This window comes from Dryobates pubescens, chromosome 11 (assembly GCF_014839835.1).
Source record: "Dryobates pubescens isolate bDryPub1 chromosome 11, bDryPub1.pri, whole genome shotgun sequence".
Lineage (NCBI taxonomy): Eukaryota > Metazoa > Chordata > Aves > Piciformes > Picidae > Dryobates > Dryobates pubescens.
Genome location: NC_071622.1, coordinates 22070929 through 22094334, shown reverse-complemented (window position 1 = coordinate 22094334; position 23406 = coordinate 22070929). Strand labels below are relative to the sequence as shown.

Sequence of the window (23406 nt, the reverse complement as noted above, 5' to 3'; positions counted from 1 at the left end):
GATTTAATTAGCCTTCCAGTTTGATCCTAGGCATAAAGCTGTCCTAAACCACAAATTTCCTAAAGTATCCATGATCTACTGAGTGCAAATAGTATAAAGGTGTTTAGATTCCAAGCACACATTTGAAAATGCCAAGGAGAAAATTGTTTATTTACCATTAACCTGTCAGCTTGAAATTCAGCAAGTCATCCACAGTATCAGCATGGTCAAGCATGCTAAGTATCTTTCTCTCCAGTAACAACTGTAATGAAATGCCTCTGACTGGTGTATTGAACTTAAATGACTCATGAAGAAAAAACTGCATTTTGACTTTCTCTGTAATCTCTCACATGGCAACAAGTTTTTACTCTTTCCAGAAGAAATAATTTCTCACTTCAATATTTTCAATTTAATTTTGATTACTGCTTTGGTTTATTTGTTGGGTTTTTTCCCACTTCCAGTCATTCATGCATGACTTTCCTTCTGATTTCAGTAATGCCTCCATTAGCCTTACTAGTTTCAATAGAGTAAGCACTGATGAAGTTTGCCTAAAATCATTAATTTAAGCAAACTTTTTTTCAAATAAATTGTATTTAATACAATTTAATTATTTTTAAGTTTTGCAATAGTGAAATGAAATGGGAAACAGGTATTAATATATAATTACTTAATACATATTCATTAATGTGTGTACTTTAATTCCTTGATAAGAGAAAAAGACTATTTTTGTAGGAATTATCTTTAAAGTATTTTTGTGTTATATGACCTGGGTGACAAGACTATATTTGATGAAATAAAATCTTAATTTAAATAACAAACAGAGGCAGTAGATTTTCTCTGATTCTTTGTTTAAAATGTCCTTAAGAATGTTCATAAATGCACTACACCTACAATGAATAGCTGCTTCATCTTGGCTGCCATTCAGGCTAGCTTTTTTAACTCCTCAAAATATTCCTTATGAAAATTGTTATGGGAAAAAATTGTGCCAAAGTAGAACAAACTGTATAGCTGGCACAATATGGGATGCTGGGGAAATCTGACATCCTCTCACAGCCTCACAGGCTAAGGACAGCAATACTATTCCTCCACGTCTGATACTTAAACCTCCAAGTAGAAATTATGCCTGCAGTCCCCTCAAAGTCTGACAGAGGTGTTTGTGTGTGGCTGATGTATGGTGGTCTGAGTGCCAAGCTCATTCTCTGCAAAGAGCTTTTCAGAGAAAACCTGCTCTTTCATGGTCCAGGAGTGTGGGCGCTAGAACAACTACAAAAATCAATGTAACCTTTCTGTGAATCTTGTTAAGGGGATCTGTTCTTTGCAGTAGATTTTTGGTCAGGTAAAGGTATTTTTCCTGTATCATGATCTATGTGTTTTCTTCATTTTATTCCCTCCCCAACCTCTATCTCTCTTTTCCCAAATCTACATGTCATTGCTCCTGGCTGAGAAGCCTCAGTCCCCTACTGGATGTATGTATCCAGTCATCGTATGTGGAATGGGAGGACTAGCACATCAGTAATCTGTATTGTTCTGGTTCATCTCATTCATTCTCTTGGGTCTTGTGTTCTTAAAGCCAAGCCTGAGCAGAAACCCTTTAGAGTGGTCTTACTGTCTTCTGCCCTGGAAGCTAGGGTGCTCTTCTGGGAAAGGCAAGGAGTGGGTAAGAGACAGACCTCAGATTTCCTGTTTTTCTGGACAAGAGCTCTTTGCTGCTAGACAAACTAGGTAAAGGAGAACTCATCCATTGCTGGCCCTTAACCATCAGAAGAGGACCTGATATTCTGAATTCAGAGTGGATGGAGGTGCCTGCTGAACAGTTCTAACTTTAGATCTTTCTTTGTAGCATTACTGTTTACAAATAGAGATTCCTGTGGGGTAGGTGCCCTACACAAGTGAAGATCTGAATCAGTTCTCCCTACAGATACCTGCCTCTCAGTCAGAGATTAGGGGTCCTAATTATGTAGTCTGGGCAATTTGCTGGAAGCTTATTTCTTGGGCAGTGTAAATATAGTTCAAAAGTAGTTACCAGGAAAATCTCCATCAGCAGAAGTCACTCCTTGAGATGATCCACGATTTTGCAAGAAAAGAATTTATGCAACCAGTCCAGTAACCCAGAAGAGATAGAAATACAGAAGGGAAATCAGTAGTTACAAGGGAGAGCACCCATACAATGTACATAAACTAACCTGTTAGTAACCTTTACCAATTAGACTAAAATGCACAGTTAAATTAATGACAATTGTTCATGAGCTGTCAGTTATGTTTTCTCAGGAGTATCTAGTAAAACATACCAGGAATTAAGAAACAGACAATTTTCATCTTTTGCCTAATGAGGAATAATGAGAGAGTGTAATTGTCTAATTTCTAGCAAACAAGCACACTACTCTCACTAACAAGAGGAGATGCAGAAAATATCCCTAGAGATATGAGACCGTCCTTCCACTTATACTGCTTTACATCAATAACACCACCAGCTTGCATGGAATTACTCTCAATTTACTCCTTCTTCCAGTTTGGGAAGGAGATTCAGACCCAGTGAGAGTAGGATTTACTTACTAGTAAATGCTATTCTGAAAAATGAGAGGATGTACCCACCAGTTTTATCTTGAGCTGATGCCATATGCTCTTTGTCTCATTTAAAATTTAGAAGGTTATGAATAACCAGAAACTTGTCTGTTCCCATAGGCAAAGATTCTCTGTTTGACTGAGTTCCAGTTAGTAGTCAGATTCACTTCCCTGAGCTCCACAGTCCTTCCTTGCGTGCATTTCTGCACAGGAACAAAACCCTCTGCCTTCAGCACAACATAGGTGTGCTATGAGAAATCAGCATGATGGAATCCAGTTGTTATATCTGTTCTGGGTCTGTACACCTTTTCTACAAGCTGAGTCTTAAAATAAAACTTCCCTACTCATAAAACTCAACAACAGTTAGTTCTGAGTTTAAAAAAAAAAAGATTTTTTTTTTTCTTTCTTTCCAAATAAGTCCTAACCCCCCTCTCCCTTTGTTAGGGAAAACACAAAAGCAATTTGTACTCATGTTTACATAGGACTAGATACATTTTTAGAGAAGCAATCCCAGATGTCCGAATGTTCACACTAGCATGTTGCATTCCAACTTAAAGTATTTATAAGCATGTCGTGCAGGTGCAGTTGAGGTTTGAGGTAAGTGAAAGCAGTGGCTCATGAAAACAGGAGTGAAATGTCAATAACATTTCAAGGGTTTACCCTGAAGGTTGTAAATGGATGTAGCAGAACTATATTAAGTGCTCTGAAGTCTGTATACCTGTGGGTATAGAAGAGAGGTTAACCTTTTGTGCGTCTCAAACCAAGCAGAGGCTTGTTTCCAGATACTTTCTGATGATAAAGATGCATATTCTGCAGGATTAATTCATAGAGACATCACATAATCGGAATCTGCTTTGTATTCTGACCTCAAATATCATGGAGTTTTCCCAAAACTTTTCAAAATTTTTATCCAAAAAAATATTTGAGACAATACTTCAGTTGAACTGAGAATTTTAAGCCACTGTTTTCATTGTTATGAGTGAAATATATTACAAAACTAGAGTGTAAGAAAAAGTAGTTTTAGTTCTTGGGATTCTGGTAGTATCTTTTGTATTGTTGTTACTAGTAAAAAAAAAAAGAACCTTCCATTTTAAAATGCAATAGGAAATAATTAAAACCAAATGAATTGATCTTCTACAGTGATTATTCCTTTGTACCTTGTTATTATCCTAATTTTACAATTAGAAAAAAATACAATAAAATAGACCCAGAGCATGGTTTCCCATATTCTTTAAAAGGAACTGACCTCAGAAGCCAGTGCAGCTTACAGTTGCTAAGCGAATATGAACCAGCATGTCTGATGGTGTTCAGATCCTTCCCTGGCTGCACTTATTCAGCCACAGTTTCTTTGAAGAACTTGGGCTATGTAAAGCTGCTCTCCCATGCCTGTGTGAAACAGGAGATCTTCCCTATGTCTCCTTCCTGGTTTTCCTTTACGGCTCATAGTCTCATGAGCAATATATATATTCTAAGTACTCTGTAAATTTTGATGCTATGTGTGAAGTTATGTGATACACAGATCTTAAGTCCTATACTGAGGAGATCTGGTATGACTTCACAGACCTGAGTACATGGTAGATGCTAGCCCTGAAGATATTTGAGGGCAGGCATTGAAAGTGAGGAGGCCAGCTACATCTTGGAGCATCTAAAGATTGTAAGAAATCTCTCTTCACTAAGATTCATGAAACGGAAATACTAAATAAAGCACCTCACTTGTATAAACTACTTTTGTTCTTCACTTAACTACATCCCTGATTTGCAGTTGTAATTTCTAAGTCTTGGTGTAATGTGTCTTAGGAAGGTCCAGTTGGATGGATAACCACAATGGTCTTTGAGGTGCCTCTGTGCTGATTTTGCTGCCACATGCATCCCTTTCATGAGATAGTGTTCTATGACCTTAGGGTTCTATGGCTTTGAAATCAGAAGCATTTTCATTCTGGATCTATCTGTGTCATAGTTTGGATTTCTTTACTACTGTATGCTCTATAAATTCCAAATTACTCATTATGCTTCTGCTTCTAATGAATCATTTAACAGAGCTACTGTTAATAATGTCCATATTGCATGAAAGCCTAGCACAGAAACTTACTTTTGCAGTCTTTCATGTGAATAATTATGTGCCTTAAAGCTGTTATGTGGTAGTAAAATTAACTGTCATAAATAATTAATCCCCTGAAAGGATGGAATAACTCTGTCAATTATGTATTTAGGATAGTCTGAAAAGGAGAGGAAAGTTACTCTATTTTTATTGACATTGAAGTAGGTGTGTTAGAGGCAAGAGAAGAGCTTCTCTCCCACTGGCAGTTGTTTTTACAAAAAAGAGATTACAAGCTTAACTATTTAAAAAAATCTATTAGATACTTATTGAAAATTACCACAATTAGTATTTTTTTGTAGTTTTTGTCCTCATGTTTCCAATCATCTACAATATATGTAAAACATAATTTGATTCTCTTTTAAATCCTATTTAATTTTCTGTAATGATAGAGTCCACCTTTCTGCTTGCTACTGCTGCTTAACAGACTGTCCTTTATTCTTTGAAAATGGCTCTGCTTTTTAGCCACTTTCTGCTTCCTAATCTCTATATCCTACTGTCAGTGAAAGGCTAATTATCATAACCCCAGTTTCGAGAAGTTGTATTTGTTTCTTTTGACTTCTTCTGGAGGAGGAGCAGTCTGCCAGGAGAAAAGGCCAGGCTGTATTCCCTCAGATGACAGAAACCCAGCTAGACAGGTGTTTGTGGGTTTTTTTTGAGCTTGGTCATTAATTTTCCAGATTGTCCATCTGTGAAGTCTTGATTATTCTAGACCCCGGAGTATTCTAGATTGTATATAATTGTCTTTAGGCAATTTAACATCTTTGGGTATAGGAGCCTAGATACAGAGAGTATTCAGGAGAATAATTGGTTTATTCTGGCTCTCTATAGCAATGTGTTAATAACAGCTGTATAATGAACATCAAAATGTAAATCACAGGATCACAGGATGTTGGGGATTGGAAGGGACCTCTGAAGATCATCAAGTCCAACCCCCTGCCAGAGCAGGACCATAGAATCTATCAGAGGTCACACAGGAATGCATCCAGATGGGTCTTGAAAGTCTCCAGAGAAGGAGACTCCGCAACATCTCTGGGGAGCCTGTTCAAGTGCTCTGTGACCTTCAAAGTGAAGTTCCTCCTCATATTGATGTGGAACCTCCTGTGCTGTAGTTTATATCCATTGCCCCTTGTCGTATCACAGGGTGTAACTGAGCAGAGCCTTGACACCCAGCCCTCAGATATTTATAAACATTTATTAAATCCCCTCTCAGTTTTCTCTTCTCCAGACTAAACAGCCCCAGGGCTCTCAGCTTCTCCTCATAGGGCAGTACTCCAATCCCTTAATCATCCTAATAGCCCTCTGTTGTACTCTCTTGAGTAGCTCCTTGTCCCTCTTGAACTGGGGAGTCCAAAACTGGATGCAATATTCCAGGTGTGGCCTCACCAGGGCAGTTTTTGTTTGTTTGATTGTTTTTTACTGTGGCTGAAACTTAAGGGGTTTGTTTGTTTGATTGTTTGTTTTTTTCCTACAAATCAATAAAAATCTTTTTAAAACGAGACCTGTGGGTTTGCCTTTGCTTCCTCAGCAAAACCAGATCCTCTCAAACCCGGACCTGAGCCCAGCTCCCAAGCCCTACAAATGGCCTCTCAACTCAATGCCTTTAATCCCAATCATTGCCTTCTTTATGCAGTAGTAGTTAGAATAAACATAGATGTTTTGGTGATGTTTCTGGATAGCTCAAATTTGACTATCAAATTTACGTAGTATCGAGCTGAACAAGGACAAAATTTTATTTTGCAGGTAAAAAACCTAACAAGAAAAATCTCAGTTTAGCATCCACCATAATTTGTAATGTAACTAGATTATGTATCTCTAGGAAAGTAAGATAATTTTTTACTAATATTAATGAAAATTAAAACTGAGCTTTTTTTGTTCAGGTCTGTAAAAGACGGCAGAAATTACTTTGTGCTTGTATGAGAAAACAAATAAACCGTTTCTAATTTGTAATCAGATAAAAACTTGCACAGTACAGTAGGGTTTATTTTTACCACAAATGTTTCTTACAGATAATTTTACTAAGCTAGTGAGAATTTTTTTTTTAAAATGAGTCTCTAAAGAGCAGTAAATTTCTTTGTAACAGCCAGGTAGTGGAAAGAACAAAATCAGTTCTTATGAATATGGTTAATATATACTTGTAACCTGATTTTAAAACCCCATTAATTCAAGTGTCTGAGCAACTTTAGCACAAGAGGAAATTACCTCAAGTTTCACCAAGGGAGGTTTAGACTGGATACTTGGAAAAAATTTCTTCATGGAAAGGTTCATCAAGCATGGAACAGGCTGCCTGGGGAAGTGATTGAGTCACTATCCCTGGAGATGTTTAAAAGATTTGTAGATGTGGCACTTAGGGACATGGTTTAATGATGGATGTGGCAGTGCTAGATTTATGGTTTACAATGATCTTGAAGGCCTTTTCCAACCTAAATGATTCTATGACTTACCATTTTTCTACTACATGCGCTAAATAGTGATGACCTCCAAAGACTGCCGGTGAAGGTGTAGCAGAATTCCAAAGGAAGTAGGGCTACCATTGCTTTCCCCCACTTTAAGCATGAGAAGTATCTCTTTTATAACTCTTTGATAGCATGAGTAACCAAAAGTTATGAAAAACACTGAAAGCTGTAAGAACAACTAGAATTTCACTGGGTAAGTGCTAATATTCTGTCCCAAAATATTCTCATTACTGTAAGGCTGTACTTCCTGAACTGTAATGCAAGTGTGGGTGTGACATAAAACAATGCTCACAACACAGGATAGAAGAAATTAAAATCCTCTTAACTGCTACACTTAACATCTTGAAAAGTGCACTGAAGCTTGGGTGGGATGTAGAGAAACAAAAGTGTTTTAAGAAACTGTGAATCTTGGAATAAGCCTGTGGTTTTACCTGTCCTAGTTAGCATCATAATGGCTGACAGATTGTAAATACCACCTCACTTAAGGGCTTTTTAAATAGAAAACATACAATCATTTTCCTGCAAAATAAGAGATATTTATATTTTGGGTTTTAAAGATGTTAATTTTGACTAGGGGAATCTTCTGGTATGCAAATGATGAACATAGTTTAAAGAAGATTTCTGGAGTGAGGCAACAATTTTTAATTAAACTTTTTCCTTGACACTCCAGATGAAATAAATTGACTAACCTGCACATAAGACAATCAATCCCCTCCTTAAGCCTACAAAATCTCCCTTAAAAACAAACAAACAAAAAACAACCTAGCAAAACAAACCCCAAACAACAAAATCAAAACACAACAGAAAATGAATGTCTTTGTCAAGTTCCAACTTATGCAAATACAGCATAGCTGAGCCTCACCAAGTAATGAAACTGCTGAGTCTTGTGGTGCTGAGTAGTCAACTTAATCACAAACTCTTGAATTTTTCTTTTGACAGATCTGTACCCCAGATTTGGTGGTGTTTCTGGCATGTTCCAATCAAAGACTGAAAGAAAGGTTACTGAAGCGTGCTGAGCAGCAAGGGAGACCTGATGATAACCTGAAAGCCACTCAAAGACGACTAATGAATTTCAAGCAGAATGTCATTCCATTGGTTAAATACTTCCAGGAAAAAGGGCTAATCATCACAGTAAGTTATTTGGCATATACCTCTGAAAACATAATCATTATTGTGGTTATACTTGGGTTGTTAGACCTTTTGCTTTAAGATAGGCCAGGCAAATCAAATTAGGGTTTTGATATACACAATGGTGACTGAAAGCAAACATTTAGTGTGCTGAGAGAGTATTCTCTGCAAAATGCAGTATCAGAGTAAAATTCATATGCATGTAGATGACATGGTAAACACCATGTCATCTCTTTGTCACAAGCATAAATTGCTTCACCACCTACCAGCAAACCCTCTGTTCAGAAATAACTTGCATGGAAGAAGTGTGTGCTTTGAAACACCGATTGCTGTCCCAAGTGCCAAAAGTTTCATCCCTTGCAAATCACCTTGTGGGTTTTTTTGGGTGGTTGTCCTGAGAGGGAATGGCAACAGAAAATAATTACATTCTAACAAAGCATTTCTTGGATTGGGTTAATGCAGTACAGGTTCTTCAGGGAATAAATGTATATGGCTGTTGACTGACTCCAGGAAATAAAATGTCCTTAGACTATCATCATTGCTTAAAAGTGTATTATTATGTGGCCTCCTACAAGCTTTACTGTTCCAGATAAAAATTTTGATGACAGGAAAAGTGCACCACTTGGATATCAGTAAGAATATGGATTTCTGCAATATTTAAGGCAAGCAAAATTACCTCTAAACACAGGACATACCAAAAGCTGCATTCACGAAGTACTTGATGGAAGAAATACTTTAGAGAAATAGGCCTAGCAAGTGCTGGTGAAGTATTTAAGTGCATAATAATGACAAATTCAATGAGCAGCTGGCAACAGTTGAATTACTGACCTGTTCTAAATGACATACTTTGTTTGGTGTTAATAGAGCATAGAACTTGGTACCATATATAGTACTGTGAAAGCACAGATGGCCTATTTTTTTTTTTCTTTTGATAGCCTAACTAACCTAGAGAGTTGACATTGGTATGTTCTCCTCAGAGCAAATATGTCTAATTTTGTGTGCTGGTCAGACTCACAATGGGCCAAAGTATGCTTAATTGTAAAGTCATCTAATAATGTTGGTAGCCTTAATACTGCCCTTCAACATCTCTCTGAATTTCAGAATTAAAATCCCATGACATTATGGCATTGTTTTCTCCAGAGAATATATGTTCTGTTTGAGAATTTTGATTAACTGCTTGGAAGGGTGAGAGGACTGGAAGGAAGTGTGTATTTTGTGACATTTCAAGTGCTCTTCCTATAGAAAACACACTTAGCTCATCAGAGAAAAATGTGCCTGTGTAGATAAAGCATGTAAAACAGAAGATGGTTTTCTTACTGAGGTTTTGTTTTCTGTTTCTTAGCGCTGTTTCTTTTGAGTTTTAAAGATAATTCAAATTGCAGTATTTAAGTTCTTTTTGGAGGAAGCAGATGTTTGTAATAGGTATAGAAATGGTAACATTATATTAGTGTCCACTACAGGACAGGGAAATAGCATATTCTTAACATACTGACAGCACCATGTAAAAAAAAGAAGTCTTTAATATGTAAATAAAAATCTGTAAGACTTGAATTTACTCCTTAACCATGTGGTATCTGCTCAAAGCATGCTAATACACAGAGATCTGGAAATTACTCTAGATTTACATTGGTGTAGAAAGTTAAGAAAATTAGACTTTGGAAGAGAGACTCTCTTGTTCAGTTGTCATTAGAGCTGCTACAGTGCAGTTGTGTTACCCTTGTTAAGAAGCCAGGATGCGTTAGTAAAGCCAAGCCCTGAGAGTTAGATGTGTGAGTCATGTCATAGCCAGTGGACAAAAGGATCACTTTCTGTAGATGATTAAGAAGGTAGATGGCAAACCTCATTTCCATAGGACTTAATTACTTGTGGAAGATAACATTTTGCACTTGCTGAAGGCAACTAAATGGGTGGGGGATGAATGAGTAAAAGGAGTAGCTGGGAAGGGAGTAATAAAAAGACATTAAGCATGCATACTCCAGAGCAAATAAGCAACTGGAGCATTTATTAAAAGCATATGACCTTGAAACAGAGGAAATGTGCTGAGTTGACACAGAAAAATATATACTACTAGAGCAAGTTATAAACTTTTAGGTGTTTTGGGTTTTTTTAATGGTAATTTTGTCACCATTTGTTCTTTTCCTTCGTGCTCGATTTACAAAGCAGTATTATCTATAGAGTTTTAACATTCTTCTGACAATGTAATTTCTTTTCATGCATTGATTTTGTTGGAAATTAATTCATCTGATGGGAAATCTAAAGATCTTTCTGCCAACTTCCTGTCCTATTTCTTCAAGGAAACATGAGTGGAGATAATGGATTCTTTTCTTACTCCAAATGGCTTTGATCCCATTGTATTCTTCACTGATGAACTTGAGCTCTCTTTTGACTTTGAAAAATGCCCCACCCTATAATTTTCATTGCTTTTCATCAGTGGAAAAGACAGTTTTTCTTAGGAAGCCATAGGATCCAAGAACTGTTGCTGTCTTTGCCACCACTTTCTCCTGGTGGAAGCCTTTTGTCTTCAACTTATCCTTACTAGTATGTATCTGTATAATGCATATGTAATATTAACACTTCTACGTATATTTGATGCACTTGTGCATGCTATTTCCTTACAGAAGGAGGAAGCAAGAAAGAAAATCATCCTGCTGATTATAACATTGAACCTGGAAAGCACTGAAATACAATGCGGAGGAGACCAGTGTAAGAAGTAGAACAGTGTAGAATTACAGTAGCCTGATTCCTAGAGGAGTGAGTCTTTGAGGCAAGGTCAGTGTTGACCAGGAGGGGAAAAAAAGGATTTGCATTTTTCCTAAATCCCTACCTGTACCTTGTTACTGCTATTCAAAGCTCAAAACCTCAGGTATTTTTACCCAGCATCATGCTTCTACTCAGGGGAAAGAAACAAACCCAGTTGTCTTATGGAGAGTTAAAATTCTGGAACTACATCTCAGATGTCACAACTCAGATTTTAAACATCTACTTAAAATATTGTTCTTCATCAACAAACAGACCCATAGGAGAAAAAAAATCACTAAAATCTAACTAAGTACAATTAATGAGCAGATATTTGATATAATTGTAGTCCAGTGTTAGACACCATATAAACAAGAAAATAAAAACCTGAATTACCAAAGAATGCTGATTTTCCTGCTACAACAGTTATTCCATACTGGTTTTTACATGTTTTGCTTAAGTTAGCAGAATTAGAAAACTCTTTGTCCATTTCAGACTTAACTGGTTAGCTTGCTTAGATGTAATATTGTTTTTTCCCCTCATGATCTTTTAATAATTTTATACACTGCAGAGCCTATGCTTGTTTGCTGCTCTGTATGCCTTAAGTATTCAGTCTGTGCATGGTATCCCTACTCTCAGTCTGATCCTGGATTCTGTTTTCAAGGGAAGAATTGAGAGCCCCACCTGCAGCACTTCTAAGAAACGGAAAGATGTATCTCTGTCCTTTCTGAAAAAGTCCTTCTTTCCAATAATGAAGTTTGAATATTCAAGATCTTGGATTGTTGTTCAGGTTGAACAGATCTGTAAACTTACTTAAGAGAAGTAAATATCTGATCTTTTCATTAATACAGTCTGTGTTTAAATTTTTTTTAGCGGTTTGTCAGCAGGTCCCACAAATGAAAACCTGATTTAAGTAAAATTTAATTTCAGCAGTTATCAAGACAATAGTAATAGATATCACAGCACTGGACATGGAGTCTATAAGTAGATGCATGTGCTAGCATTTACTGCCAAAAAATTTTAGAACATTATGTATTTTTTTATCTAGACAGTAATTAAGCCACAGATTACCAGGGGAGCAAGTTATTAGTTATATTAAATTATAAAAGGGAGGAAATGTACATGCCCAGATGATCTGCAAGTATGTTTACCAGAGGATTTCAGTTCTGTACATAGTTTAGTCCATCCCCATATCCTTCCTGCCACCTAGCAATTATTTAGATGAATATATTAGCATGTTACTGTATTTGGTCCCAGGTGCTCATGACAGTTGGTACATGTACACAGCCATGTCAAATAGAATAAGACTACTGGTCTGGTCATGGGGAGAGAACTTAAAAATAGTAAGAGTCAGTGTATGCAAACTTCCAGACAGTGTTTGCTGTCTGGGTAAAAATACCTAAGTGGTTCATATCATTCACCTTTGAAAATCATTGTTAGGTGCTGTGTCATTTTGGCAATGGTACCCCTGAACATGCAGTGTGGTGTCATTTCACTTTCTAGCACTGATCTATAAAGGTTTCCCTCTTTTTTTTTTTTTTTTTTTTTTTTAAATAATAATGAAAAAGTAAGGTGAAGAAAGAAAAAAGCCTAATCTCAAGGTAACTAAAGTCCCTTAAAATACTAGCTGGCTTTGAAAAAATGTGCCATGAGTTTCAAATAGTGAAGAGTTAATCCTTCTCCCTACCCTCTTACCTAGCACCCCAGCCTAGATAAACTGTGTTTCAGGAGAAAACTGGGCTGTGCTAGCTGAAGGTCTAGTCCAGCACATAGTTATTGTCTGGTTAGAACTTGCTGTTAAAAAAAGATTACTGTTAAGAGAATGACTTAAGAACCAGCTGAAAAATAAAACTGAAAACTTTTATATTGCTTTGTCAATTTCAAGATATATTTCTCTTTTGGACACTGTATTGATTCTTCATCATTATAGACCTGTTCGTATGAACTACCTAGCCTTTAACAGCTGTAGGGTAAGGCTTGAGGAAATGGCATTCACTGACCTTTGAATAAATTACTGTGATATAAAATTATTCTAAGTAGAAAACTCTTTTATTTATTTCCCACCAATGCAGGGAAGTTTAGAGAACACTAAACTATAGCATGGCAGACCATAATGAATAAACCGTTGTAGTATTTGTAATGTTATGTGCCTAACTCAAAGTCACAATCAAAATCTCCCACAGAATAAAGCCCCTTTGCCTAGAAAAAAATGTTGCATTGTCTTTCCCCCTCTACTGACTCTGTAAAATTGTTCTCTGTCATAGGGATGAGGTATATTCTTGAGAGAAAGGAATGAGAATTTAAAGGATAGTAGATAATGCTGACATAGTGAAAAATGACAGCGCTGTACCTTTTTCTTTTGCTGCTTATATGCAAGAAAAGAAAAGGTACCTATTTTTATAAAATGAATCCACCATTAGCAATCAGCCATGCTCAGTAAAGTAAAAATTTTGACTGTGCAATGTTTTTTGCTGTTATGTTTTTATCAGATGAAAAAATCACCAGAGATGAGAAAGGCAAGATAATAACCACTGTATATATTTCCAGATAATCTATATTTCAGAAACTAGTTATTTGTATCAAATCAAAATCAATTTTTGGAAGATAGTAGGATAGAGTAGAGGTTGGCTAGAAAGGGAAAAGAAATTGTACTGCAAGTCTATGCTGTGCCTTATTCAAACAGAATTTAAATCTCTACTATTCCCACCCCAGTGATACCCACTGCCCAAATATTGGTTGTTTTGAAAAAGATCTTTAGATCTCTACTTCATCTGAACTTACCTGGTATGGATACTGGTGTAGTCAGTGGAGAAGCAATCATTGGGTTACAAAAAATCTTTCAGTCACAGTTATTAAAGCTGTTCTCAGAGAGCTTAGCTGTTCTTTGTAGAATATATCTGTTGGTCTAGAAAGAAAAAAAAATATTTAGAGAGCTCATCATCATAGCAGTGGAAGTTTCTCTTACTAGAGACACAATTAGGCCAGTTTGCCTTATTTACAATAATTCTATGCAAACATAGTGCTTCAGTGTCAACCTTGTTATGTTGATAAGTCTGTGTGTATTTCATAAAAACCAACAAACTACACTTAGCAAGACAAAAATGCTAAATGTTAAAAGAAGGCTCTGGACCTTATTTAAACAGCCAGAATGGGACAACATCTTGTGGCATAAAATGCTGATTTCACTGGTGTCTTCGTTGTCTCACTTTTCCTTTTAGGGAATTTACCATGCCTATGCAAAACATTAAAATGGTCCTCAGATTAGTCAGAGAATTAAAGAGAACCCAGAAAATGCAGCTGAAATTGGAAATGGATTTTGAGCAAAAATTTTGATGTTAAATAGTCACGGGTGAGGGAAGTATCTTACATAGCTGTCTGCAATCATCAGCATCAAGCAAGCCTAATGGCTGTCAACTGTCACAGAAAAATTCCCCGTGGAACTGTGTTATATAAACTTTTCTCTTGATTTGGCTAAAAAAGGGGGTTTGCTATAGCCTTGCACACTGAAGTGAACCTTGACTACAAGCTGTGACTTACCAATCCAGTGATGAAAACATGTTATAATCCATTCCTAAAGTTTCTCCACTTCAATAGCTGCCCACATCAATGTTTTGAGTTAGGCTTTTTATTTATTTATTCAGCTGTGAATGCAGATTCCAAAGGACTTTCAAGTACTCACTTATTCTTTAATCCCAGGCTATTCCCCAGTCTTTTCAGCAACTCTCAAGTTCAGCCAGACATTATGAATAGCAAACTGTTACACAGAAGCATGATCTGAACCTCCACTCTGTTTCCATGTCCCAATGGCAGCCACTGCCAGGCACCTCTCCGAAACCAGACTCCAAGATTCCAAGAATCTTCTCCTACGTGAAGGAATGTGCTTCTGGTTTGGTAGAATGAGGGATGACTAGCTGCTCTTGGTTTCATGGTGGTGGTACTTGCTTTCATTAAACAACCCTTAAAAAGAAAATTAAAAACTCCCACATCTCCTTCCCTGAAGTAGCGCTAGGAATAGAGGCTGTTAGCCACCACCTCCCCCACGTGCTCTCACTTCTCTTCTGCAGGCTCAGGATCTCGTTTACATGACATCTGATGTCTTGGATCTTGCAATTTTGGCTGCAAAGTGATACAGACTTGCCAGGAATGGTTTCACCTAGCCTTGTCTGTATCTGAACATAACCTTTCTCCCCACAAGTCATAGATGTGGGTTGGAACTTGCTTTGCTTTCTAGAGGGTACTGAACTGAGATCTTCCATTGATTGGCCTGGTGCTGCCAGTATGTTTTCAAATGCCTCAGTTGTTCTAACAATGTAGCAGTCACGAGCAGAGTCTTGTAGGAACATATTATGTGTGCTTTTAGCAGGTCTACTACATTAGCTTTTCAGGATACTTCTGATTTCTTGGGCATGACCAAGTGAGGGTGCAAAGAGGAACACAGGTAGCTTTGGATATCAGCTGGAGCAAAATGTCAGTGCTTTAGGAACTTTTCATATCAGACAAGGAATGTGAACAGCTATTTCTGGGAACCTCGAGAACAGAGGTTTCGTTTGAGATTCAGGAGTCTTCCTCCACTTTTCTCTGCATGGTTCCTAAATCTTGATCTGGCTTCATGAATGTATATGCTTATATAATCAAAAAAAAATCCTCTGTACAGGGAAAATGAGATGTGGGATGAGAAACAATTGCTATCCTTTTTTTTTTTTTTTTGGTGACTCAAAGCAAGGAAAAGTAAGTTGAAGCCTTGAACAAGTAATCAGATCTCTGCAGACCCTGCAAGTCAGCTACCTGTCATTGCAAATAAAGAGTTTCTGTGTCTCTTCCATGTTTGGTAGTATATTAGAACTGAGATAGGAGAAAGAACCTGGGACTGTTTCCTGTGGATCTGCTGACTTAGTGAAAGTTTATGCATGCTGTCCTCACTGCTAGGTTTTACACTGTGGCTCAACACTATTTATGTGCTATTGCTTTGTGTGATATTTTGAAGAACATACAAAATAAGGTACATAAATGACATCTATGTAGAAACGTGTCTCACCAGTTTGTGTGTGCACATTTAATAGGGGAAAGGTAGGTGAATAACTTGTGCAGACATGGAAGTATGTGCACCACATACACTTTCCAAGTATTAAAATATTTTCAGCCTCTGATTATGTGACTTATGGCAACAAGTTAAGTATATCAGAAGTACCAATATCTGCCAGGAAATGACCAAGCTTGAACACTTGCCATCTGTGTACATGCAAGAGGGCAAAGGAACCTTGAGGGTAGAAATTCTTTGCTGAAGTGCAACACTCTGTTTTGTTTTGTTTTTTCTCACTTTGGAAGCATAATGATTTAAATAAACAGCAGCTTTTAGAAATCAACCCTTCCCCCTGTATACCCAGTAGCATGCATGAAGAAGCAGACTTTGGGAAAAAACAACAACAACAATAACAACAAACAACACCAAACCAAACTTTGACAGGTCTGTCTATGGAATTAGCTTCTGGTGAGTGGATGGGCCAAACCAAATTCAAACCTCCAGAAGGTGAGAGGGAATGCTGTTTCTGACAGCCATACTATCACAGATTTTATCCATTTCTGGTACTATGAAAGCCGATACATGCTTAAAATTAACAGAAGTTTTTTTACAGATCTGAAGCTGAAGCTGAGATAAGTAATTAAGCCAAGTTATCATGCAGAGAAATGAACTGCAAGAGATACTTAGAGTAACATGCCCTACATATTCTTCAGGTTATTTTAAATGGTTCATCTTAAGGTAATTATGCTGTGTCCTTTGGGTAAATATTAGCTTCTAGCTTCTTTTTTGTAGTTAAAGTGATGCTAAAAGAAGATTAATTTTTCTTATTTAGAGGAGACATATGAAGAAAACAGCTTGGAAAAAATTCCTTGTCTCTGGCAAGTCTTTTTGTAGTGAATCAGCAATATTTGACACCCACATGCAAACTTTCCTATTCTAAACCATACCAGATTTTGTAAGCAGAACTACAGTTGCATTTCAGTCATGCCTTGCTGTAAATGTTAAAATACCACTTTCTTACCAACATTTCTATTAATGATTTCCAGTTCTGATTACTGGATCTACCAGCTCTAGTGAATCTTCTTAGTGAAAAGTTTATAGTCAGTTGACTTTCCAGTTTTATGACAGAATCATTTTGCTGCCATTTGGTCAGGAAAAAAAATTAATGGATATCAGCTCATGCAAGTTGCTGTATAAGCAGAATCAAGATGATATTTCAGCCTTCAATCTCACAGTCCTATTATAATGTTACTACCTCTGGTGACTTGTGCCCTGCAATTCCAGTATAACCTTTCAGCCTTCACTCTCATGGTCATATTAAAGTGTTACTGCATCTGGTGGCTTGCTCCCTGCAGTTGCAGTATTTAACAACCTTATTTCCTGAATCTTGAGCTGGTATAACTCCTTATACATATGGCACCTGAATGTTTGTTCTGATATCAACCATACTAAACTATGATTCAAATGGATGAAATGAGATTGACTGGACAGGCATCCAGTCATACAATCTAGTATCATTCTGTAAGTATTGAAGCTTTTGCTTCTGTTCCTCCTTTCTTGCAGATGCACTGCACAAATGAGAGGGGAGACATTAAAAATTACATTTTCTTAGTTTTTAATGCATCATAAAGATAAATGTATTCACATACATGAATGCTCAGGTATTGTAATGATGGAAGCCATTTGAGTGTCAAAATGAAGAAGATGCTCAGAATGTCAGCAGAAAGTCTGATGTAGTTAATCTTCTGGACCTATTCTGGCATATTTCTCTAGCTTTCTGAAGTCATAATTTGGATTTAGGCTCAAGAAAACAGGGCCAGATGCAGCTGCAGTGTTGGTGAAGAAAGCTGAGAAGCTGCTCAGGGAACACACTACACTAGACAGTACCAGTGGGAACTGGTGTTTTCCTCTAGTATGTCTTCTCCTTTACAGAATATCCTTTTGAATCTTTCTAATACTTCATTGGAGAATTATATTTTTGTCTAAAAGTATCTGAAAAATGTCTACCATGTAGTGCTTTGAAGAAATGTATGAAATATTTCAGAATTAGGAAAGCCCACTCTTGTGTTAACTCAGCACTTCAGTGAAGTAGTGCATCCCTGCTTCTTAAATTCATTGATACACACTAGATCAGGTAGCCACTAAGCCATTTTGTTCCTTGTTACTGTGGTACATCATTTAATGTTAGCACAAACATCTCTGCACAGGTTATATCACACAGATATAACCTAAAATTCATGGCAAAGATTCTCTTGTCAGTCCTCTGAGGTTTGTCTTTGCTGTAGCTAAACATGTTTCCTTTATCCTCTTGTGCAGTTATCATCCCTCCTGCTCCCAAGTTTAACATATTTACCTTTACATCTGATGCAGGACCGTGGTTTGTTTCATTAATACCCAGTAAATATAACTATCTGTTCACTTTGTTGTCATCATATCGTGTTCTGCTTTTCAGTGGTCTAATAAAGTGGGAAAAGGAGCCTCACAAGACATGACTATAGCACTGCAATCACAATTATCATTGTAATTCTTTGTGAAGAACTGTTGTGTGGTTAATCACCTTTTATGACAACGTAGTCATTCACGCCAGTCATAATATAGCAAATAAAGGACTTAATGTGTAAAATGTGCCTATGAACAGTTATTTGTAGATCTAGAATTGTTAATACATATGTTACCTCTTAATCCATTTTGCTACAAATATAATTGCTAAAATCATGGTGGGTTTACGTTAGTTTCATTATGACCTCCACCGGATTTTAACTCCTGTCTTTATAATCAGAATGTCAAATATAAGCTACATGTTCACATTTTCCATACTACTGCTTCAAAATTCTCTACTCTGTCTAGATTCTCGGATCTTATCTTTTCTTGGATTCTACAATCCATTGTGTCTTGGTAACAATACAGTTTTTGTAATGCCAAGGTCATCTTCCTCTCCTGCCACTGCAAGATACCAATTAGGCAGTATAAAAACATACTTTTCACTAGTTTCCTACTGTGTCCTGCCTCCTGTGTGTTTTTGGTCTGCTCTACTGAAAAGAACTGACTTATGCATAAATGCAGATTCCTTACTAAAAGGGAACTTGTGAGCAACAGAGATTTTAGTCAAGTTGCTTATTAATTTTTTTCAGGCCTTAATACACCAAAACCAAACAAAAAACTGAATTCTTTTTATATCTGCACCTGATTGCAAGAATTTCACTGTATAGATTCTGTTCAATATAGATTGAGATAAACCCAGGCAGCTGATTTCTGTTTCTTTTACAAGACATTATCTCTGCCATCCTTCAGGCTATGTATGTCACCTCAGTCTATTTTAACGGTCATTAAAGGCTTTGTGGGTACAATAGCTTTCATCTCTGACCCTGTTCATGGGGTGCAGGACACAAATGAAATCAATTCCACTACTGGGAAGAGAAGCTTTTCTTCATTTATGGGATTCATATTCTCTCATATCTCTTGAACTTCAGAAAGAGCCATGTGCATTGTAAAATGAGTTTCATTGTAATAACTATTTGTTATATCTTTCAACTAAAGCCAGAGGACCACTCCTTAGAAAAATCACTAAATGTAATCAGATGAGTGTAACACAGAATGAGTTAAGCGCAGGTGGATATTTTCTCATAGTCTAGGTTAGGACCATGTCAGTGTTTTGTGGAAAGATGTGTCTTCTAAAAGCAATAGCTTAACAATGAGTTACATTACAGAGAACTTTAATTTAGTGGACAGCTGCACAACAATTTTTTTATAACTCCATTCTGGTAACATACTTCATAAATATTAATTATTCCTTAAGTTAAAGGTTACACTTGCTCTTTTTACATTGAGCAAAGTTTAAGAAATAGTGCAAAATTCCTTTTTTCCCCATGAATTGCACAAGAATGGTGAACTTTGCTGATTTAAAAAACAAGTGCCCTGATAAGACATTTGCTAGGAAATGACTGACATTTAAGGTGTGACACAAGACTAAATCTGATCTTTTCTGAGTGCATGTTTTACCTGGAGGATGAAAAAGCATGAATAAAAAATTTAAGCAGGGGTAGAAGCTTGTCATTATTGACTGGAGTAAGGATGTGACACAAGTATGTGTAAGAGTCACTATACCTAAATTGCTATTTCTTTATCTACAAGTTGTACAGCTTTAAGAGATATGTATGTAGAAAACCTTTTGCAAATTAAATCACAGACATGTACTCAGGATCTTCATTACATGAGGTAAGAGACTGTGGAGTTCACAGGGAATCAGTTAAAACAATAGCTGCTGGTGCAAACCCAATAGCTTGCAGAACCAGCTTATCTAAATGGGCTCTCTGTAGACTCTAACTTGATGCACTGGAGGAAGGAGAAAGTCAACAGCATCCCAAGACCCAGTGGAAGGCTTTTAGTGGAAATGGAATCTGGTTTGTTCAGTGTAGACTGGTCCACATGTTTGCTTGGTGGGGTGTTTGTATATACTTAGTTCCTTTACTCCCTTGGCATAATGCTAATACAGACTAACCATTGCAAATAATTAGGATCTGTCTCTTTTTCAATAGAGAGTACTCTCCAAAACTTGGCAATAATGACTGTATGGAAAGCAGTAATTTTTTCAACTTAAGACTTTGAAAGGTAGTTTTAAGAACTAGCATATCTGAAATGTCTTGTAAACTCTGCAGATCTTTTCTTTATTCTGTTAATTGTCACAAGTCCACTCAGAGTGAGTCTGAGTATTGTTACTTCTTGCTTAACATTTACTGATGGGAAAGACTGTGTCTCTTAGAATGAAAAGAAAAAAAACCCAACCAAAACCACGACATAACAAACCTCTCCTATAATACTCCATAAAAGTTGTAAGAATTGGAATTGTATTAATAAACAAATACTTGATGGAACACACAAACTGAATTTGGTGCAATGCTATATATTTTATTAACTAAAAATGGAGCAGACAGCCAAAGAATGCCAGAAAAAAGAGGGGAAAAAAACCCCAGTGTTTTCTTCTAACACCTATCCCGAATTCAAAATAAACCTGTTTTCCAGGGTCTGTAAGCATATCAGAGCCTAAGCCATTCACTCTGTCTGGATAACATGAATTATTTTAATACTAATTTAATCAATACTAAAATTTTAGTGACAAGAAAGATAAACACTAACATACACTATATTAAGGTAAACAAAAAGCAACAGATAATTGATAAGTGCTATAAATAGCTATTATTCTAGTAACCATTTGAGTTCTAGTAAGTACTACAGTGCTGGTAAAGGTTGAAAGAAAGAGGTACACCTTCTGTACACCTTGACTTATATTACAAAAGCCAATACTTCATTTTATGATTTGCTGACCATGTTTCCACAGAATCCCAGTAAAAATTAGTATCACTGTACAGCTGTAAGGTTATGCTTGTTCTGCTAAAATGATCAAGGCATGAAACAAAAATCCACTGTACTAGCACAAGGCAGGTAACTAAAAGGTAGAAGCTTCACAGGTATTTGTCTGTCATTTCATAAGGTGACATTGAAAACAACAGTAGTGTGAGAAATGCCGTGGTGCAATCCCAGAACAGAAGAATAAGCAATGGTGAAGGAGCTACAACACTGGAGAATACTAGCCAGAAGCTACTTTAATACAGATACCACCACCCCAGTTTATAAAATAACTACTGTTCAGTAAGTGAGAAGTAGTGGATTCTAATTAAGTATATTAAGAGTTATAATTTTCTGAGTAAGTTGAAGCAATGGTTATTCCTAGCAGCCTTTACATATGATATATAAACAGTATAGCTCTTTAAGCTTGCATTTGCAGTAAACCATTGTCATCTCAACAATGTATTAATGCTATGGTATTAGACCACAGGTGTTCAGAATGTTAGTCTGTAATTCAGTTAGCTCAAAAGAGCAATTAGTGGACAGCCAAAGCTAAAGTTATGAAATATTAAAAGAAATAATGTGGTGGCTTCATTTTGATCTTTCTTGTTTGGGTTTTTTTTTCCACCCTTCTCCTGCAACACACTGTTGTCACATTGCATGCTTGACAATATCCCTATCCCTTCTGAGACTTCATTTCCCTAGTGAGGCTAAATGAGCTGCTCTAATCTTCTGATTTGTACTTTCTATTTCCTTGATCAATATAGTGGCCACTCTCTTTATTACTTGTTGACGACACATCCCTTGGACATTACTCATGCTTTGGGTTGGTGTTTTTTGGTTTTGCTTGTTTGTTTGTTTTCCAATAAACCCATTATGTTATTTAGCACTTCCATGAAGTGTTTATTAGCCCCTGGATAGAAATATTGTCAACAGCTTTTGAAGAGTTAAATAAGTTATGTCCAATCGGCTCCACTTCATCTTTTTTTTTCTTTTTGGTTGTGATACATAAAAAAACGCTTTCAGCCTGCATAATCACGTGGGATTTTGTCCTACATTTGTTTCCAAAAACTACATCCTAGATGCAAGAATGTCGTATTTCATGATGACTAAAGCAATAGTTTCTGTCAGTATCTCCTTAGCTTGCCAGCTTTCATTTAAAAATCAGATAGTCTTCTTTGTGCTCTGAAACAACATGTTCCAATAATTCAGGCAGCTAAACAGAACTTTTTGGTACAGAAATTAAAATAGCAGTATGCTCACTTCTTGCTGCAGGAAACAAATTCACGTCCTTCCCGAGGCAATGCAATTGGAAGTTGGTTTTATGAGACCATCCTGAACTCAAACTGACATTTACTGAGTATTATCCTAAGTTTGGTATGAGTCATGCTTCTAGAGATAAATAATTTATTTCATAGAAATTTAGCACACTTTAGCTCAAGGTGTCCAAGGGAGGGCTGATTGTCAGGAATTCCTGTGCTGTTTACAAGGTTTGTCACATTGCATGCTTGACAATATCCCTATCCCTTCTGAGACTTCATTTCCCTAGTGAGGCTAAATGAGCTGCTCTAATCTTCTGATTTGTACTTTCTATTTCCTTGACCAATATAGTGGCCACTCTCTTTATTACTTGTTGAGACCACCAGTGGAAACACTGCTTATCTTGGGTCAGAATTTATTTAAATACAAAGGAACTGTTTAGCTGGGAAGTAAAATTAATTTTTCTCTTGCAAAGAAAATAGGAAAGTTAATAAATTTCATGTTCTAAAACTTACAGTCTGAAATTTCACATTGAGTAACTTGAACTACTGCTGACGAAATGATTTATATTGCTAAGGTCTTGCACATACAAATGTCAATTTATTTCCTGAATTAAATGAACATTTTTCATGGGGTAACACCAGAGCAGCTATGTATAAGTACTGTGTGCTTGCTCTTGCATCTGAGTCATGAGTTCTTGTGCTTTATTTAGTTATATTGGCAGTTGAAATTCAGGCAGGACGTTGCTTGTTATCTTTTAGTTTGAAGCAAAATGCAAACTACCACTGAAAGAAAGGAGCATTTACAGGAAGGAATGGCTTTTATTT

The 23406-nt window shown here is 36.6% G+C and overlaps 1 protein-coding gene across 1 annotated transcript in view; it reads left to right on the top strand.

The window, feature by feature from the left end:
• Nucleotides 1-23406, top strand: part of AK5 (adenylate kinase 5) — a 90527-nt gene that overhangs the window by 15776 nt on the left and 51345 nt on the right. The window contains exon 6 of the mRNA XM_054165607.1: nucleotides 8032-8223. Within this exon, the coding sequence (XP_054021582.1) occupies nucleotides 8032-8223 (192 nt within the window). The remainder of the gene's footprint in view (nucleotides 1-8031; nucleotides 8224-23406) is intronic.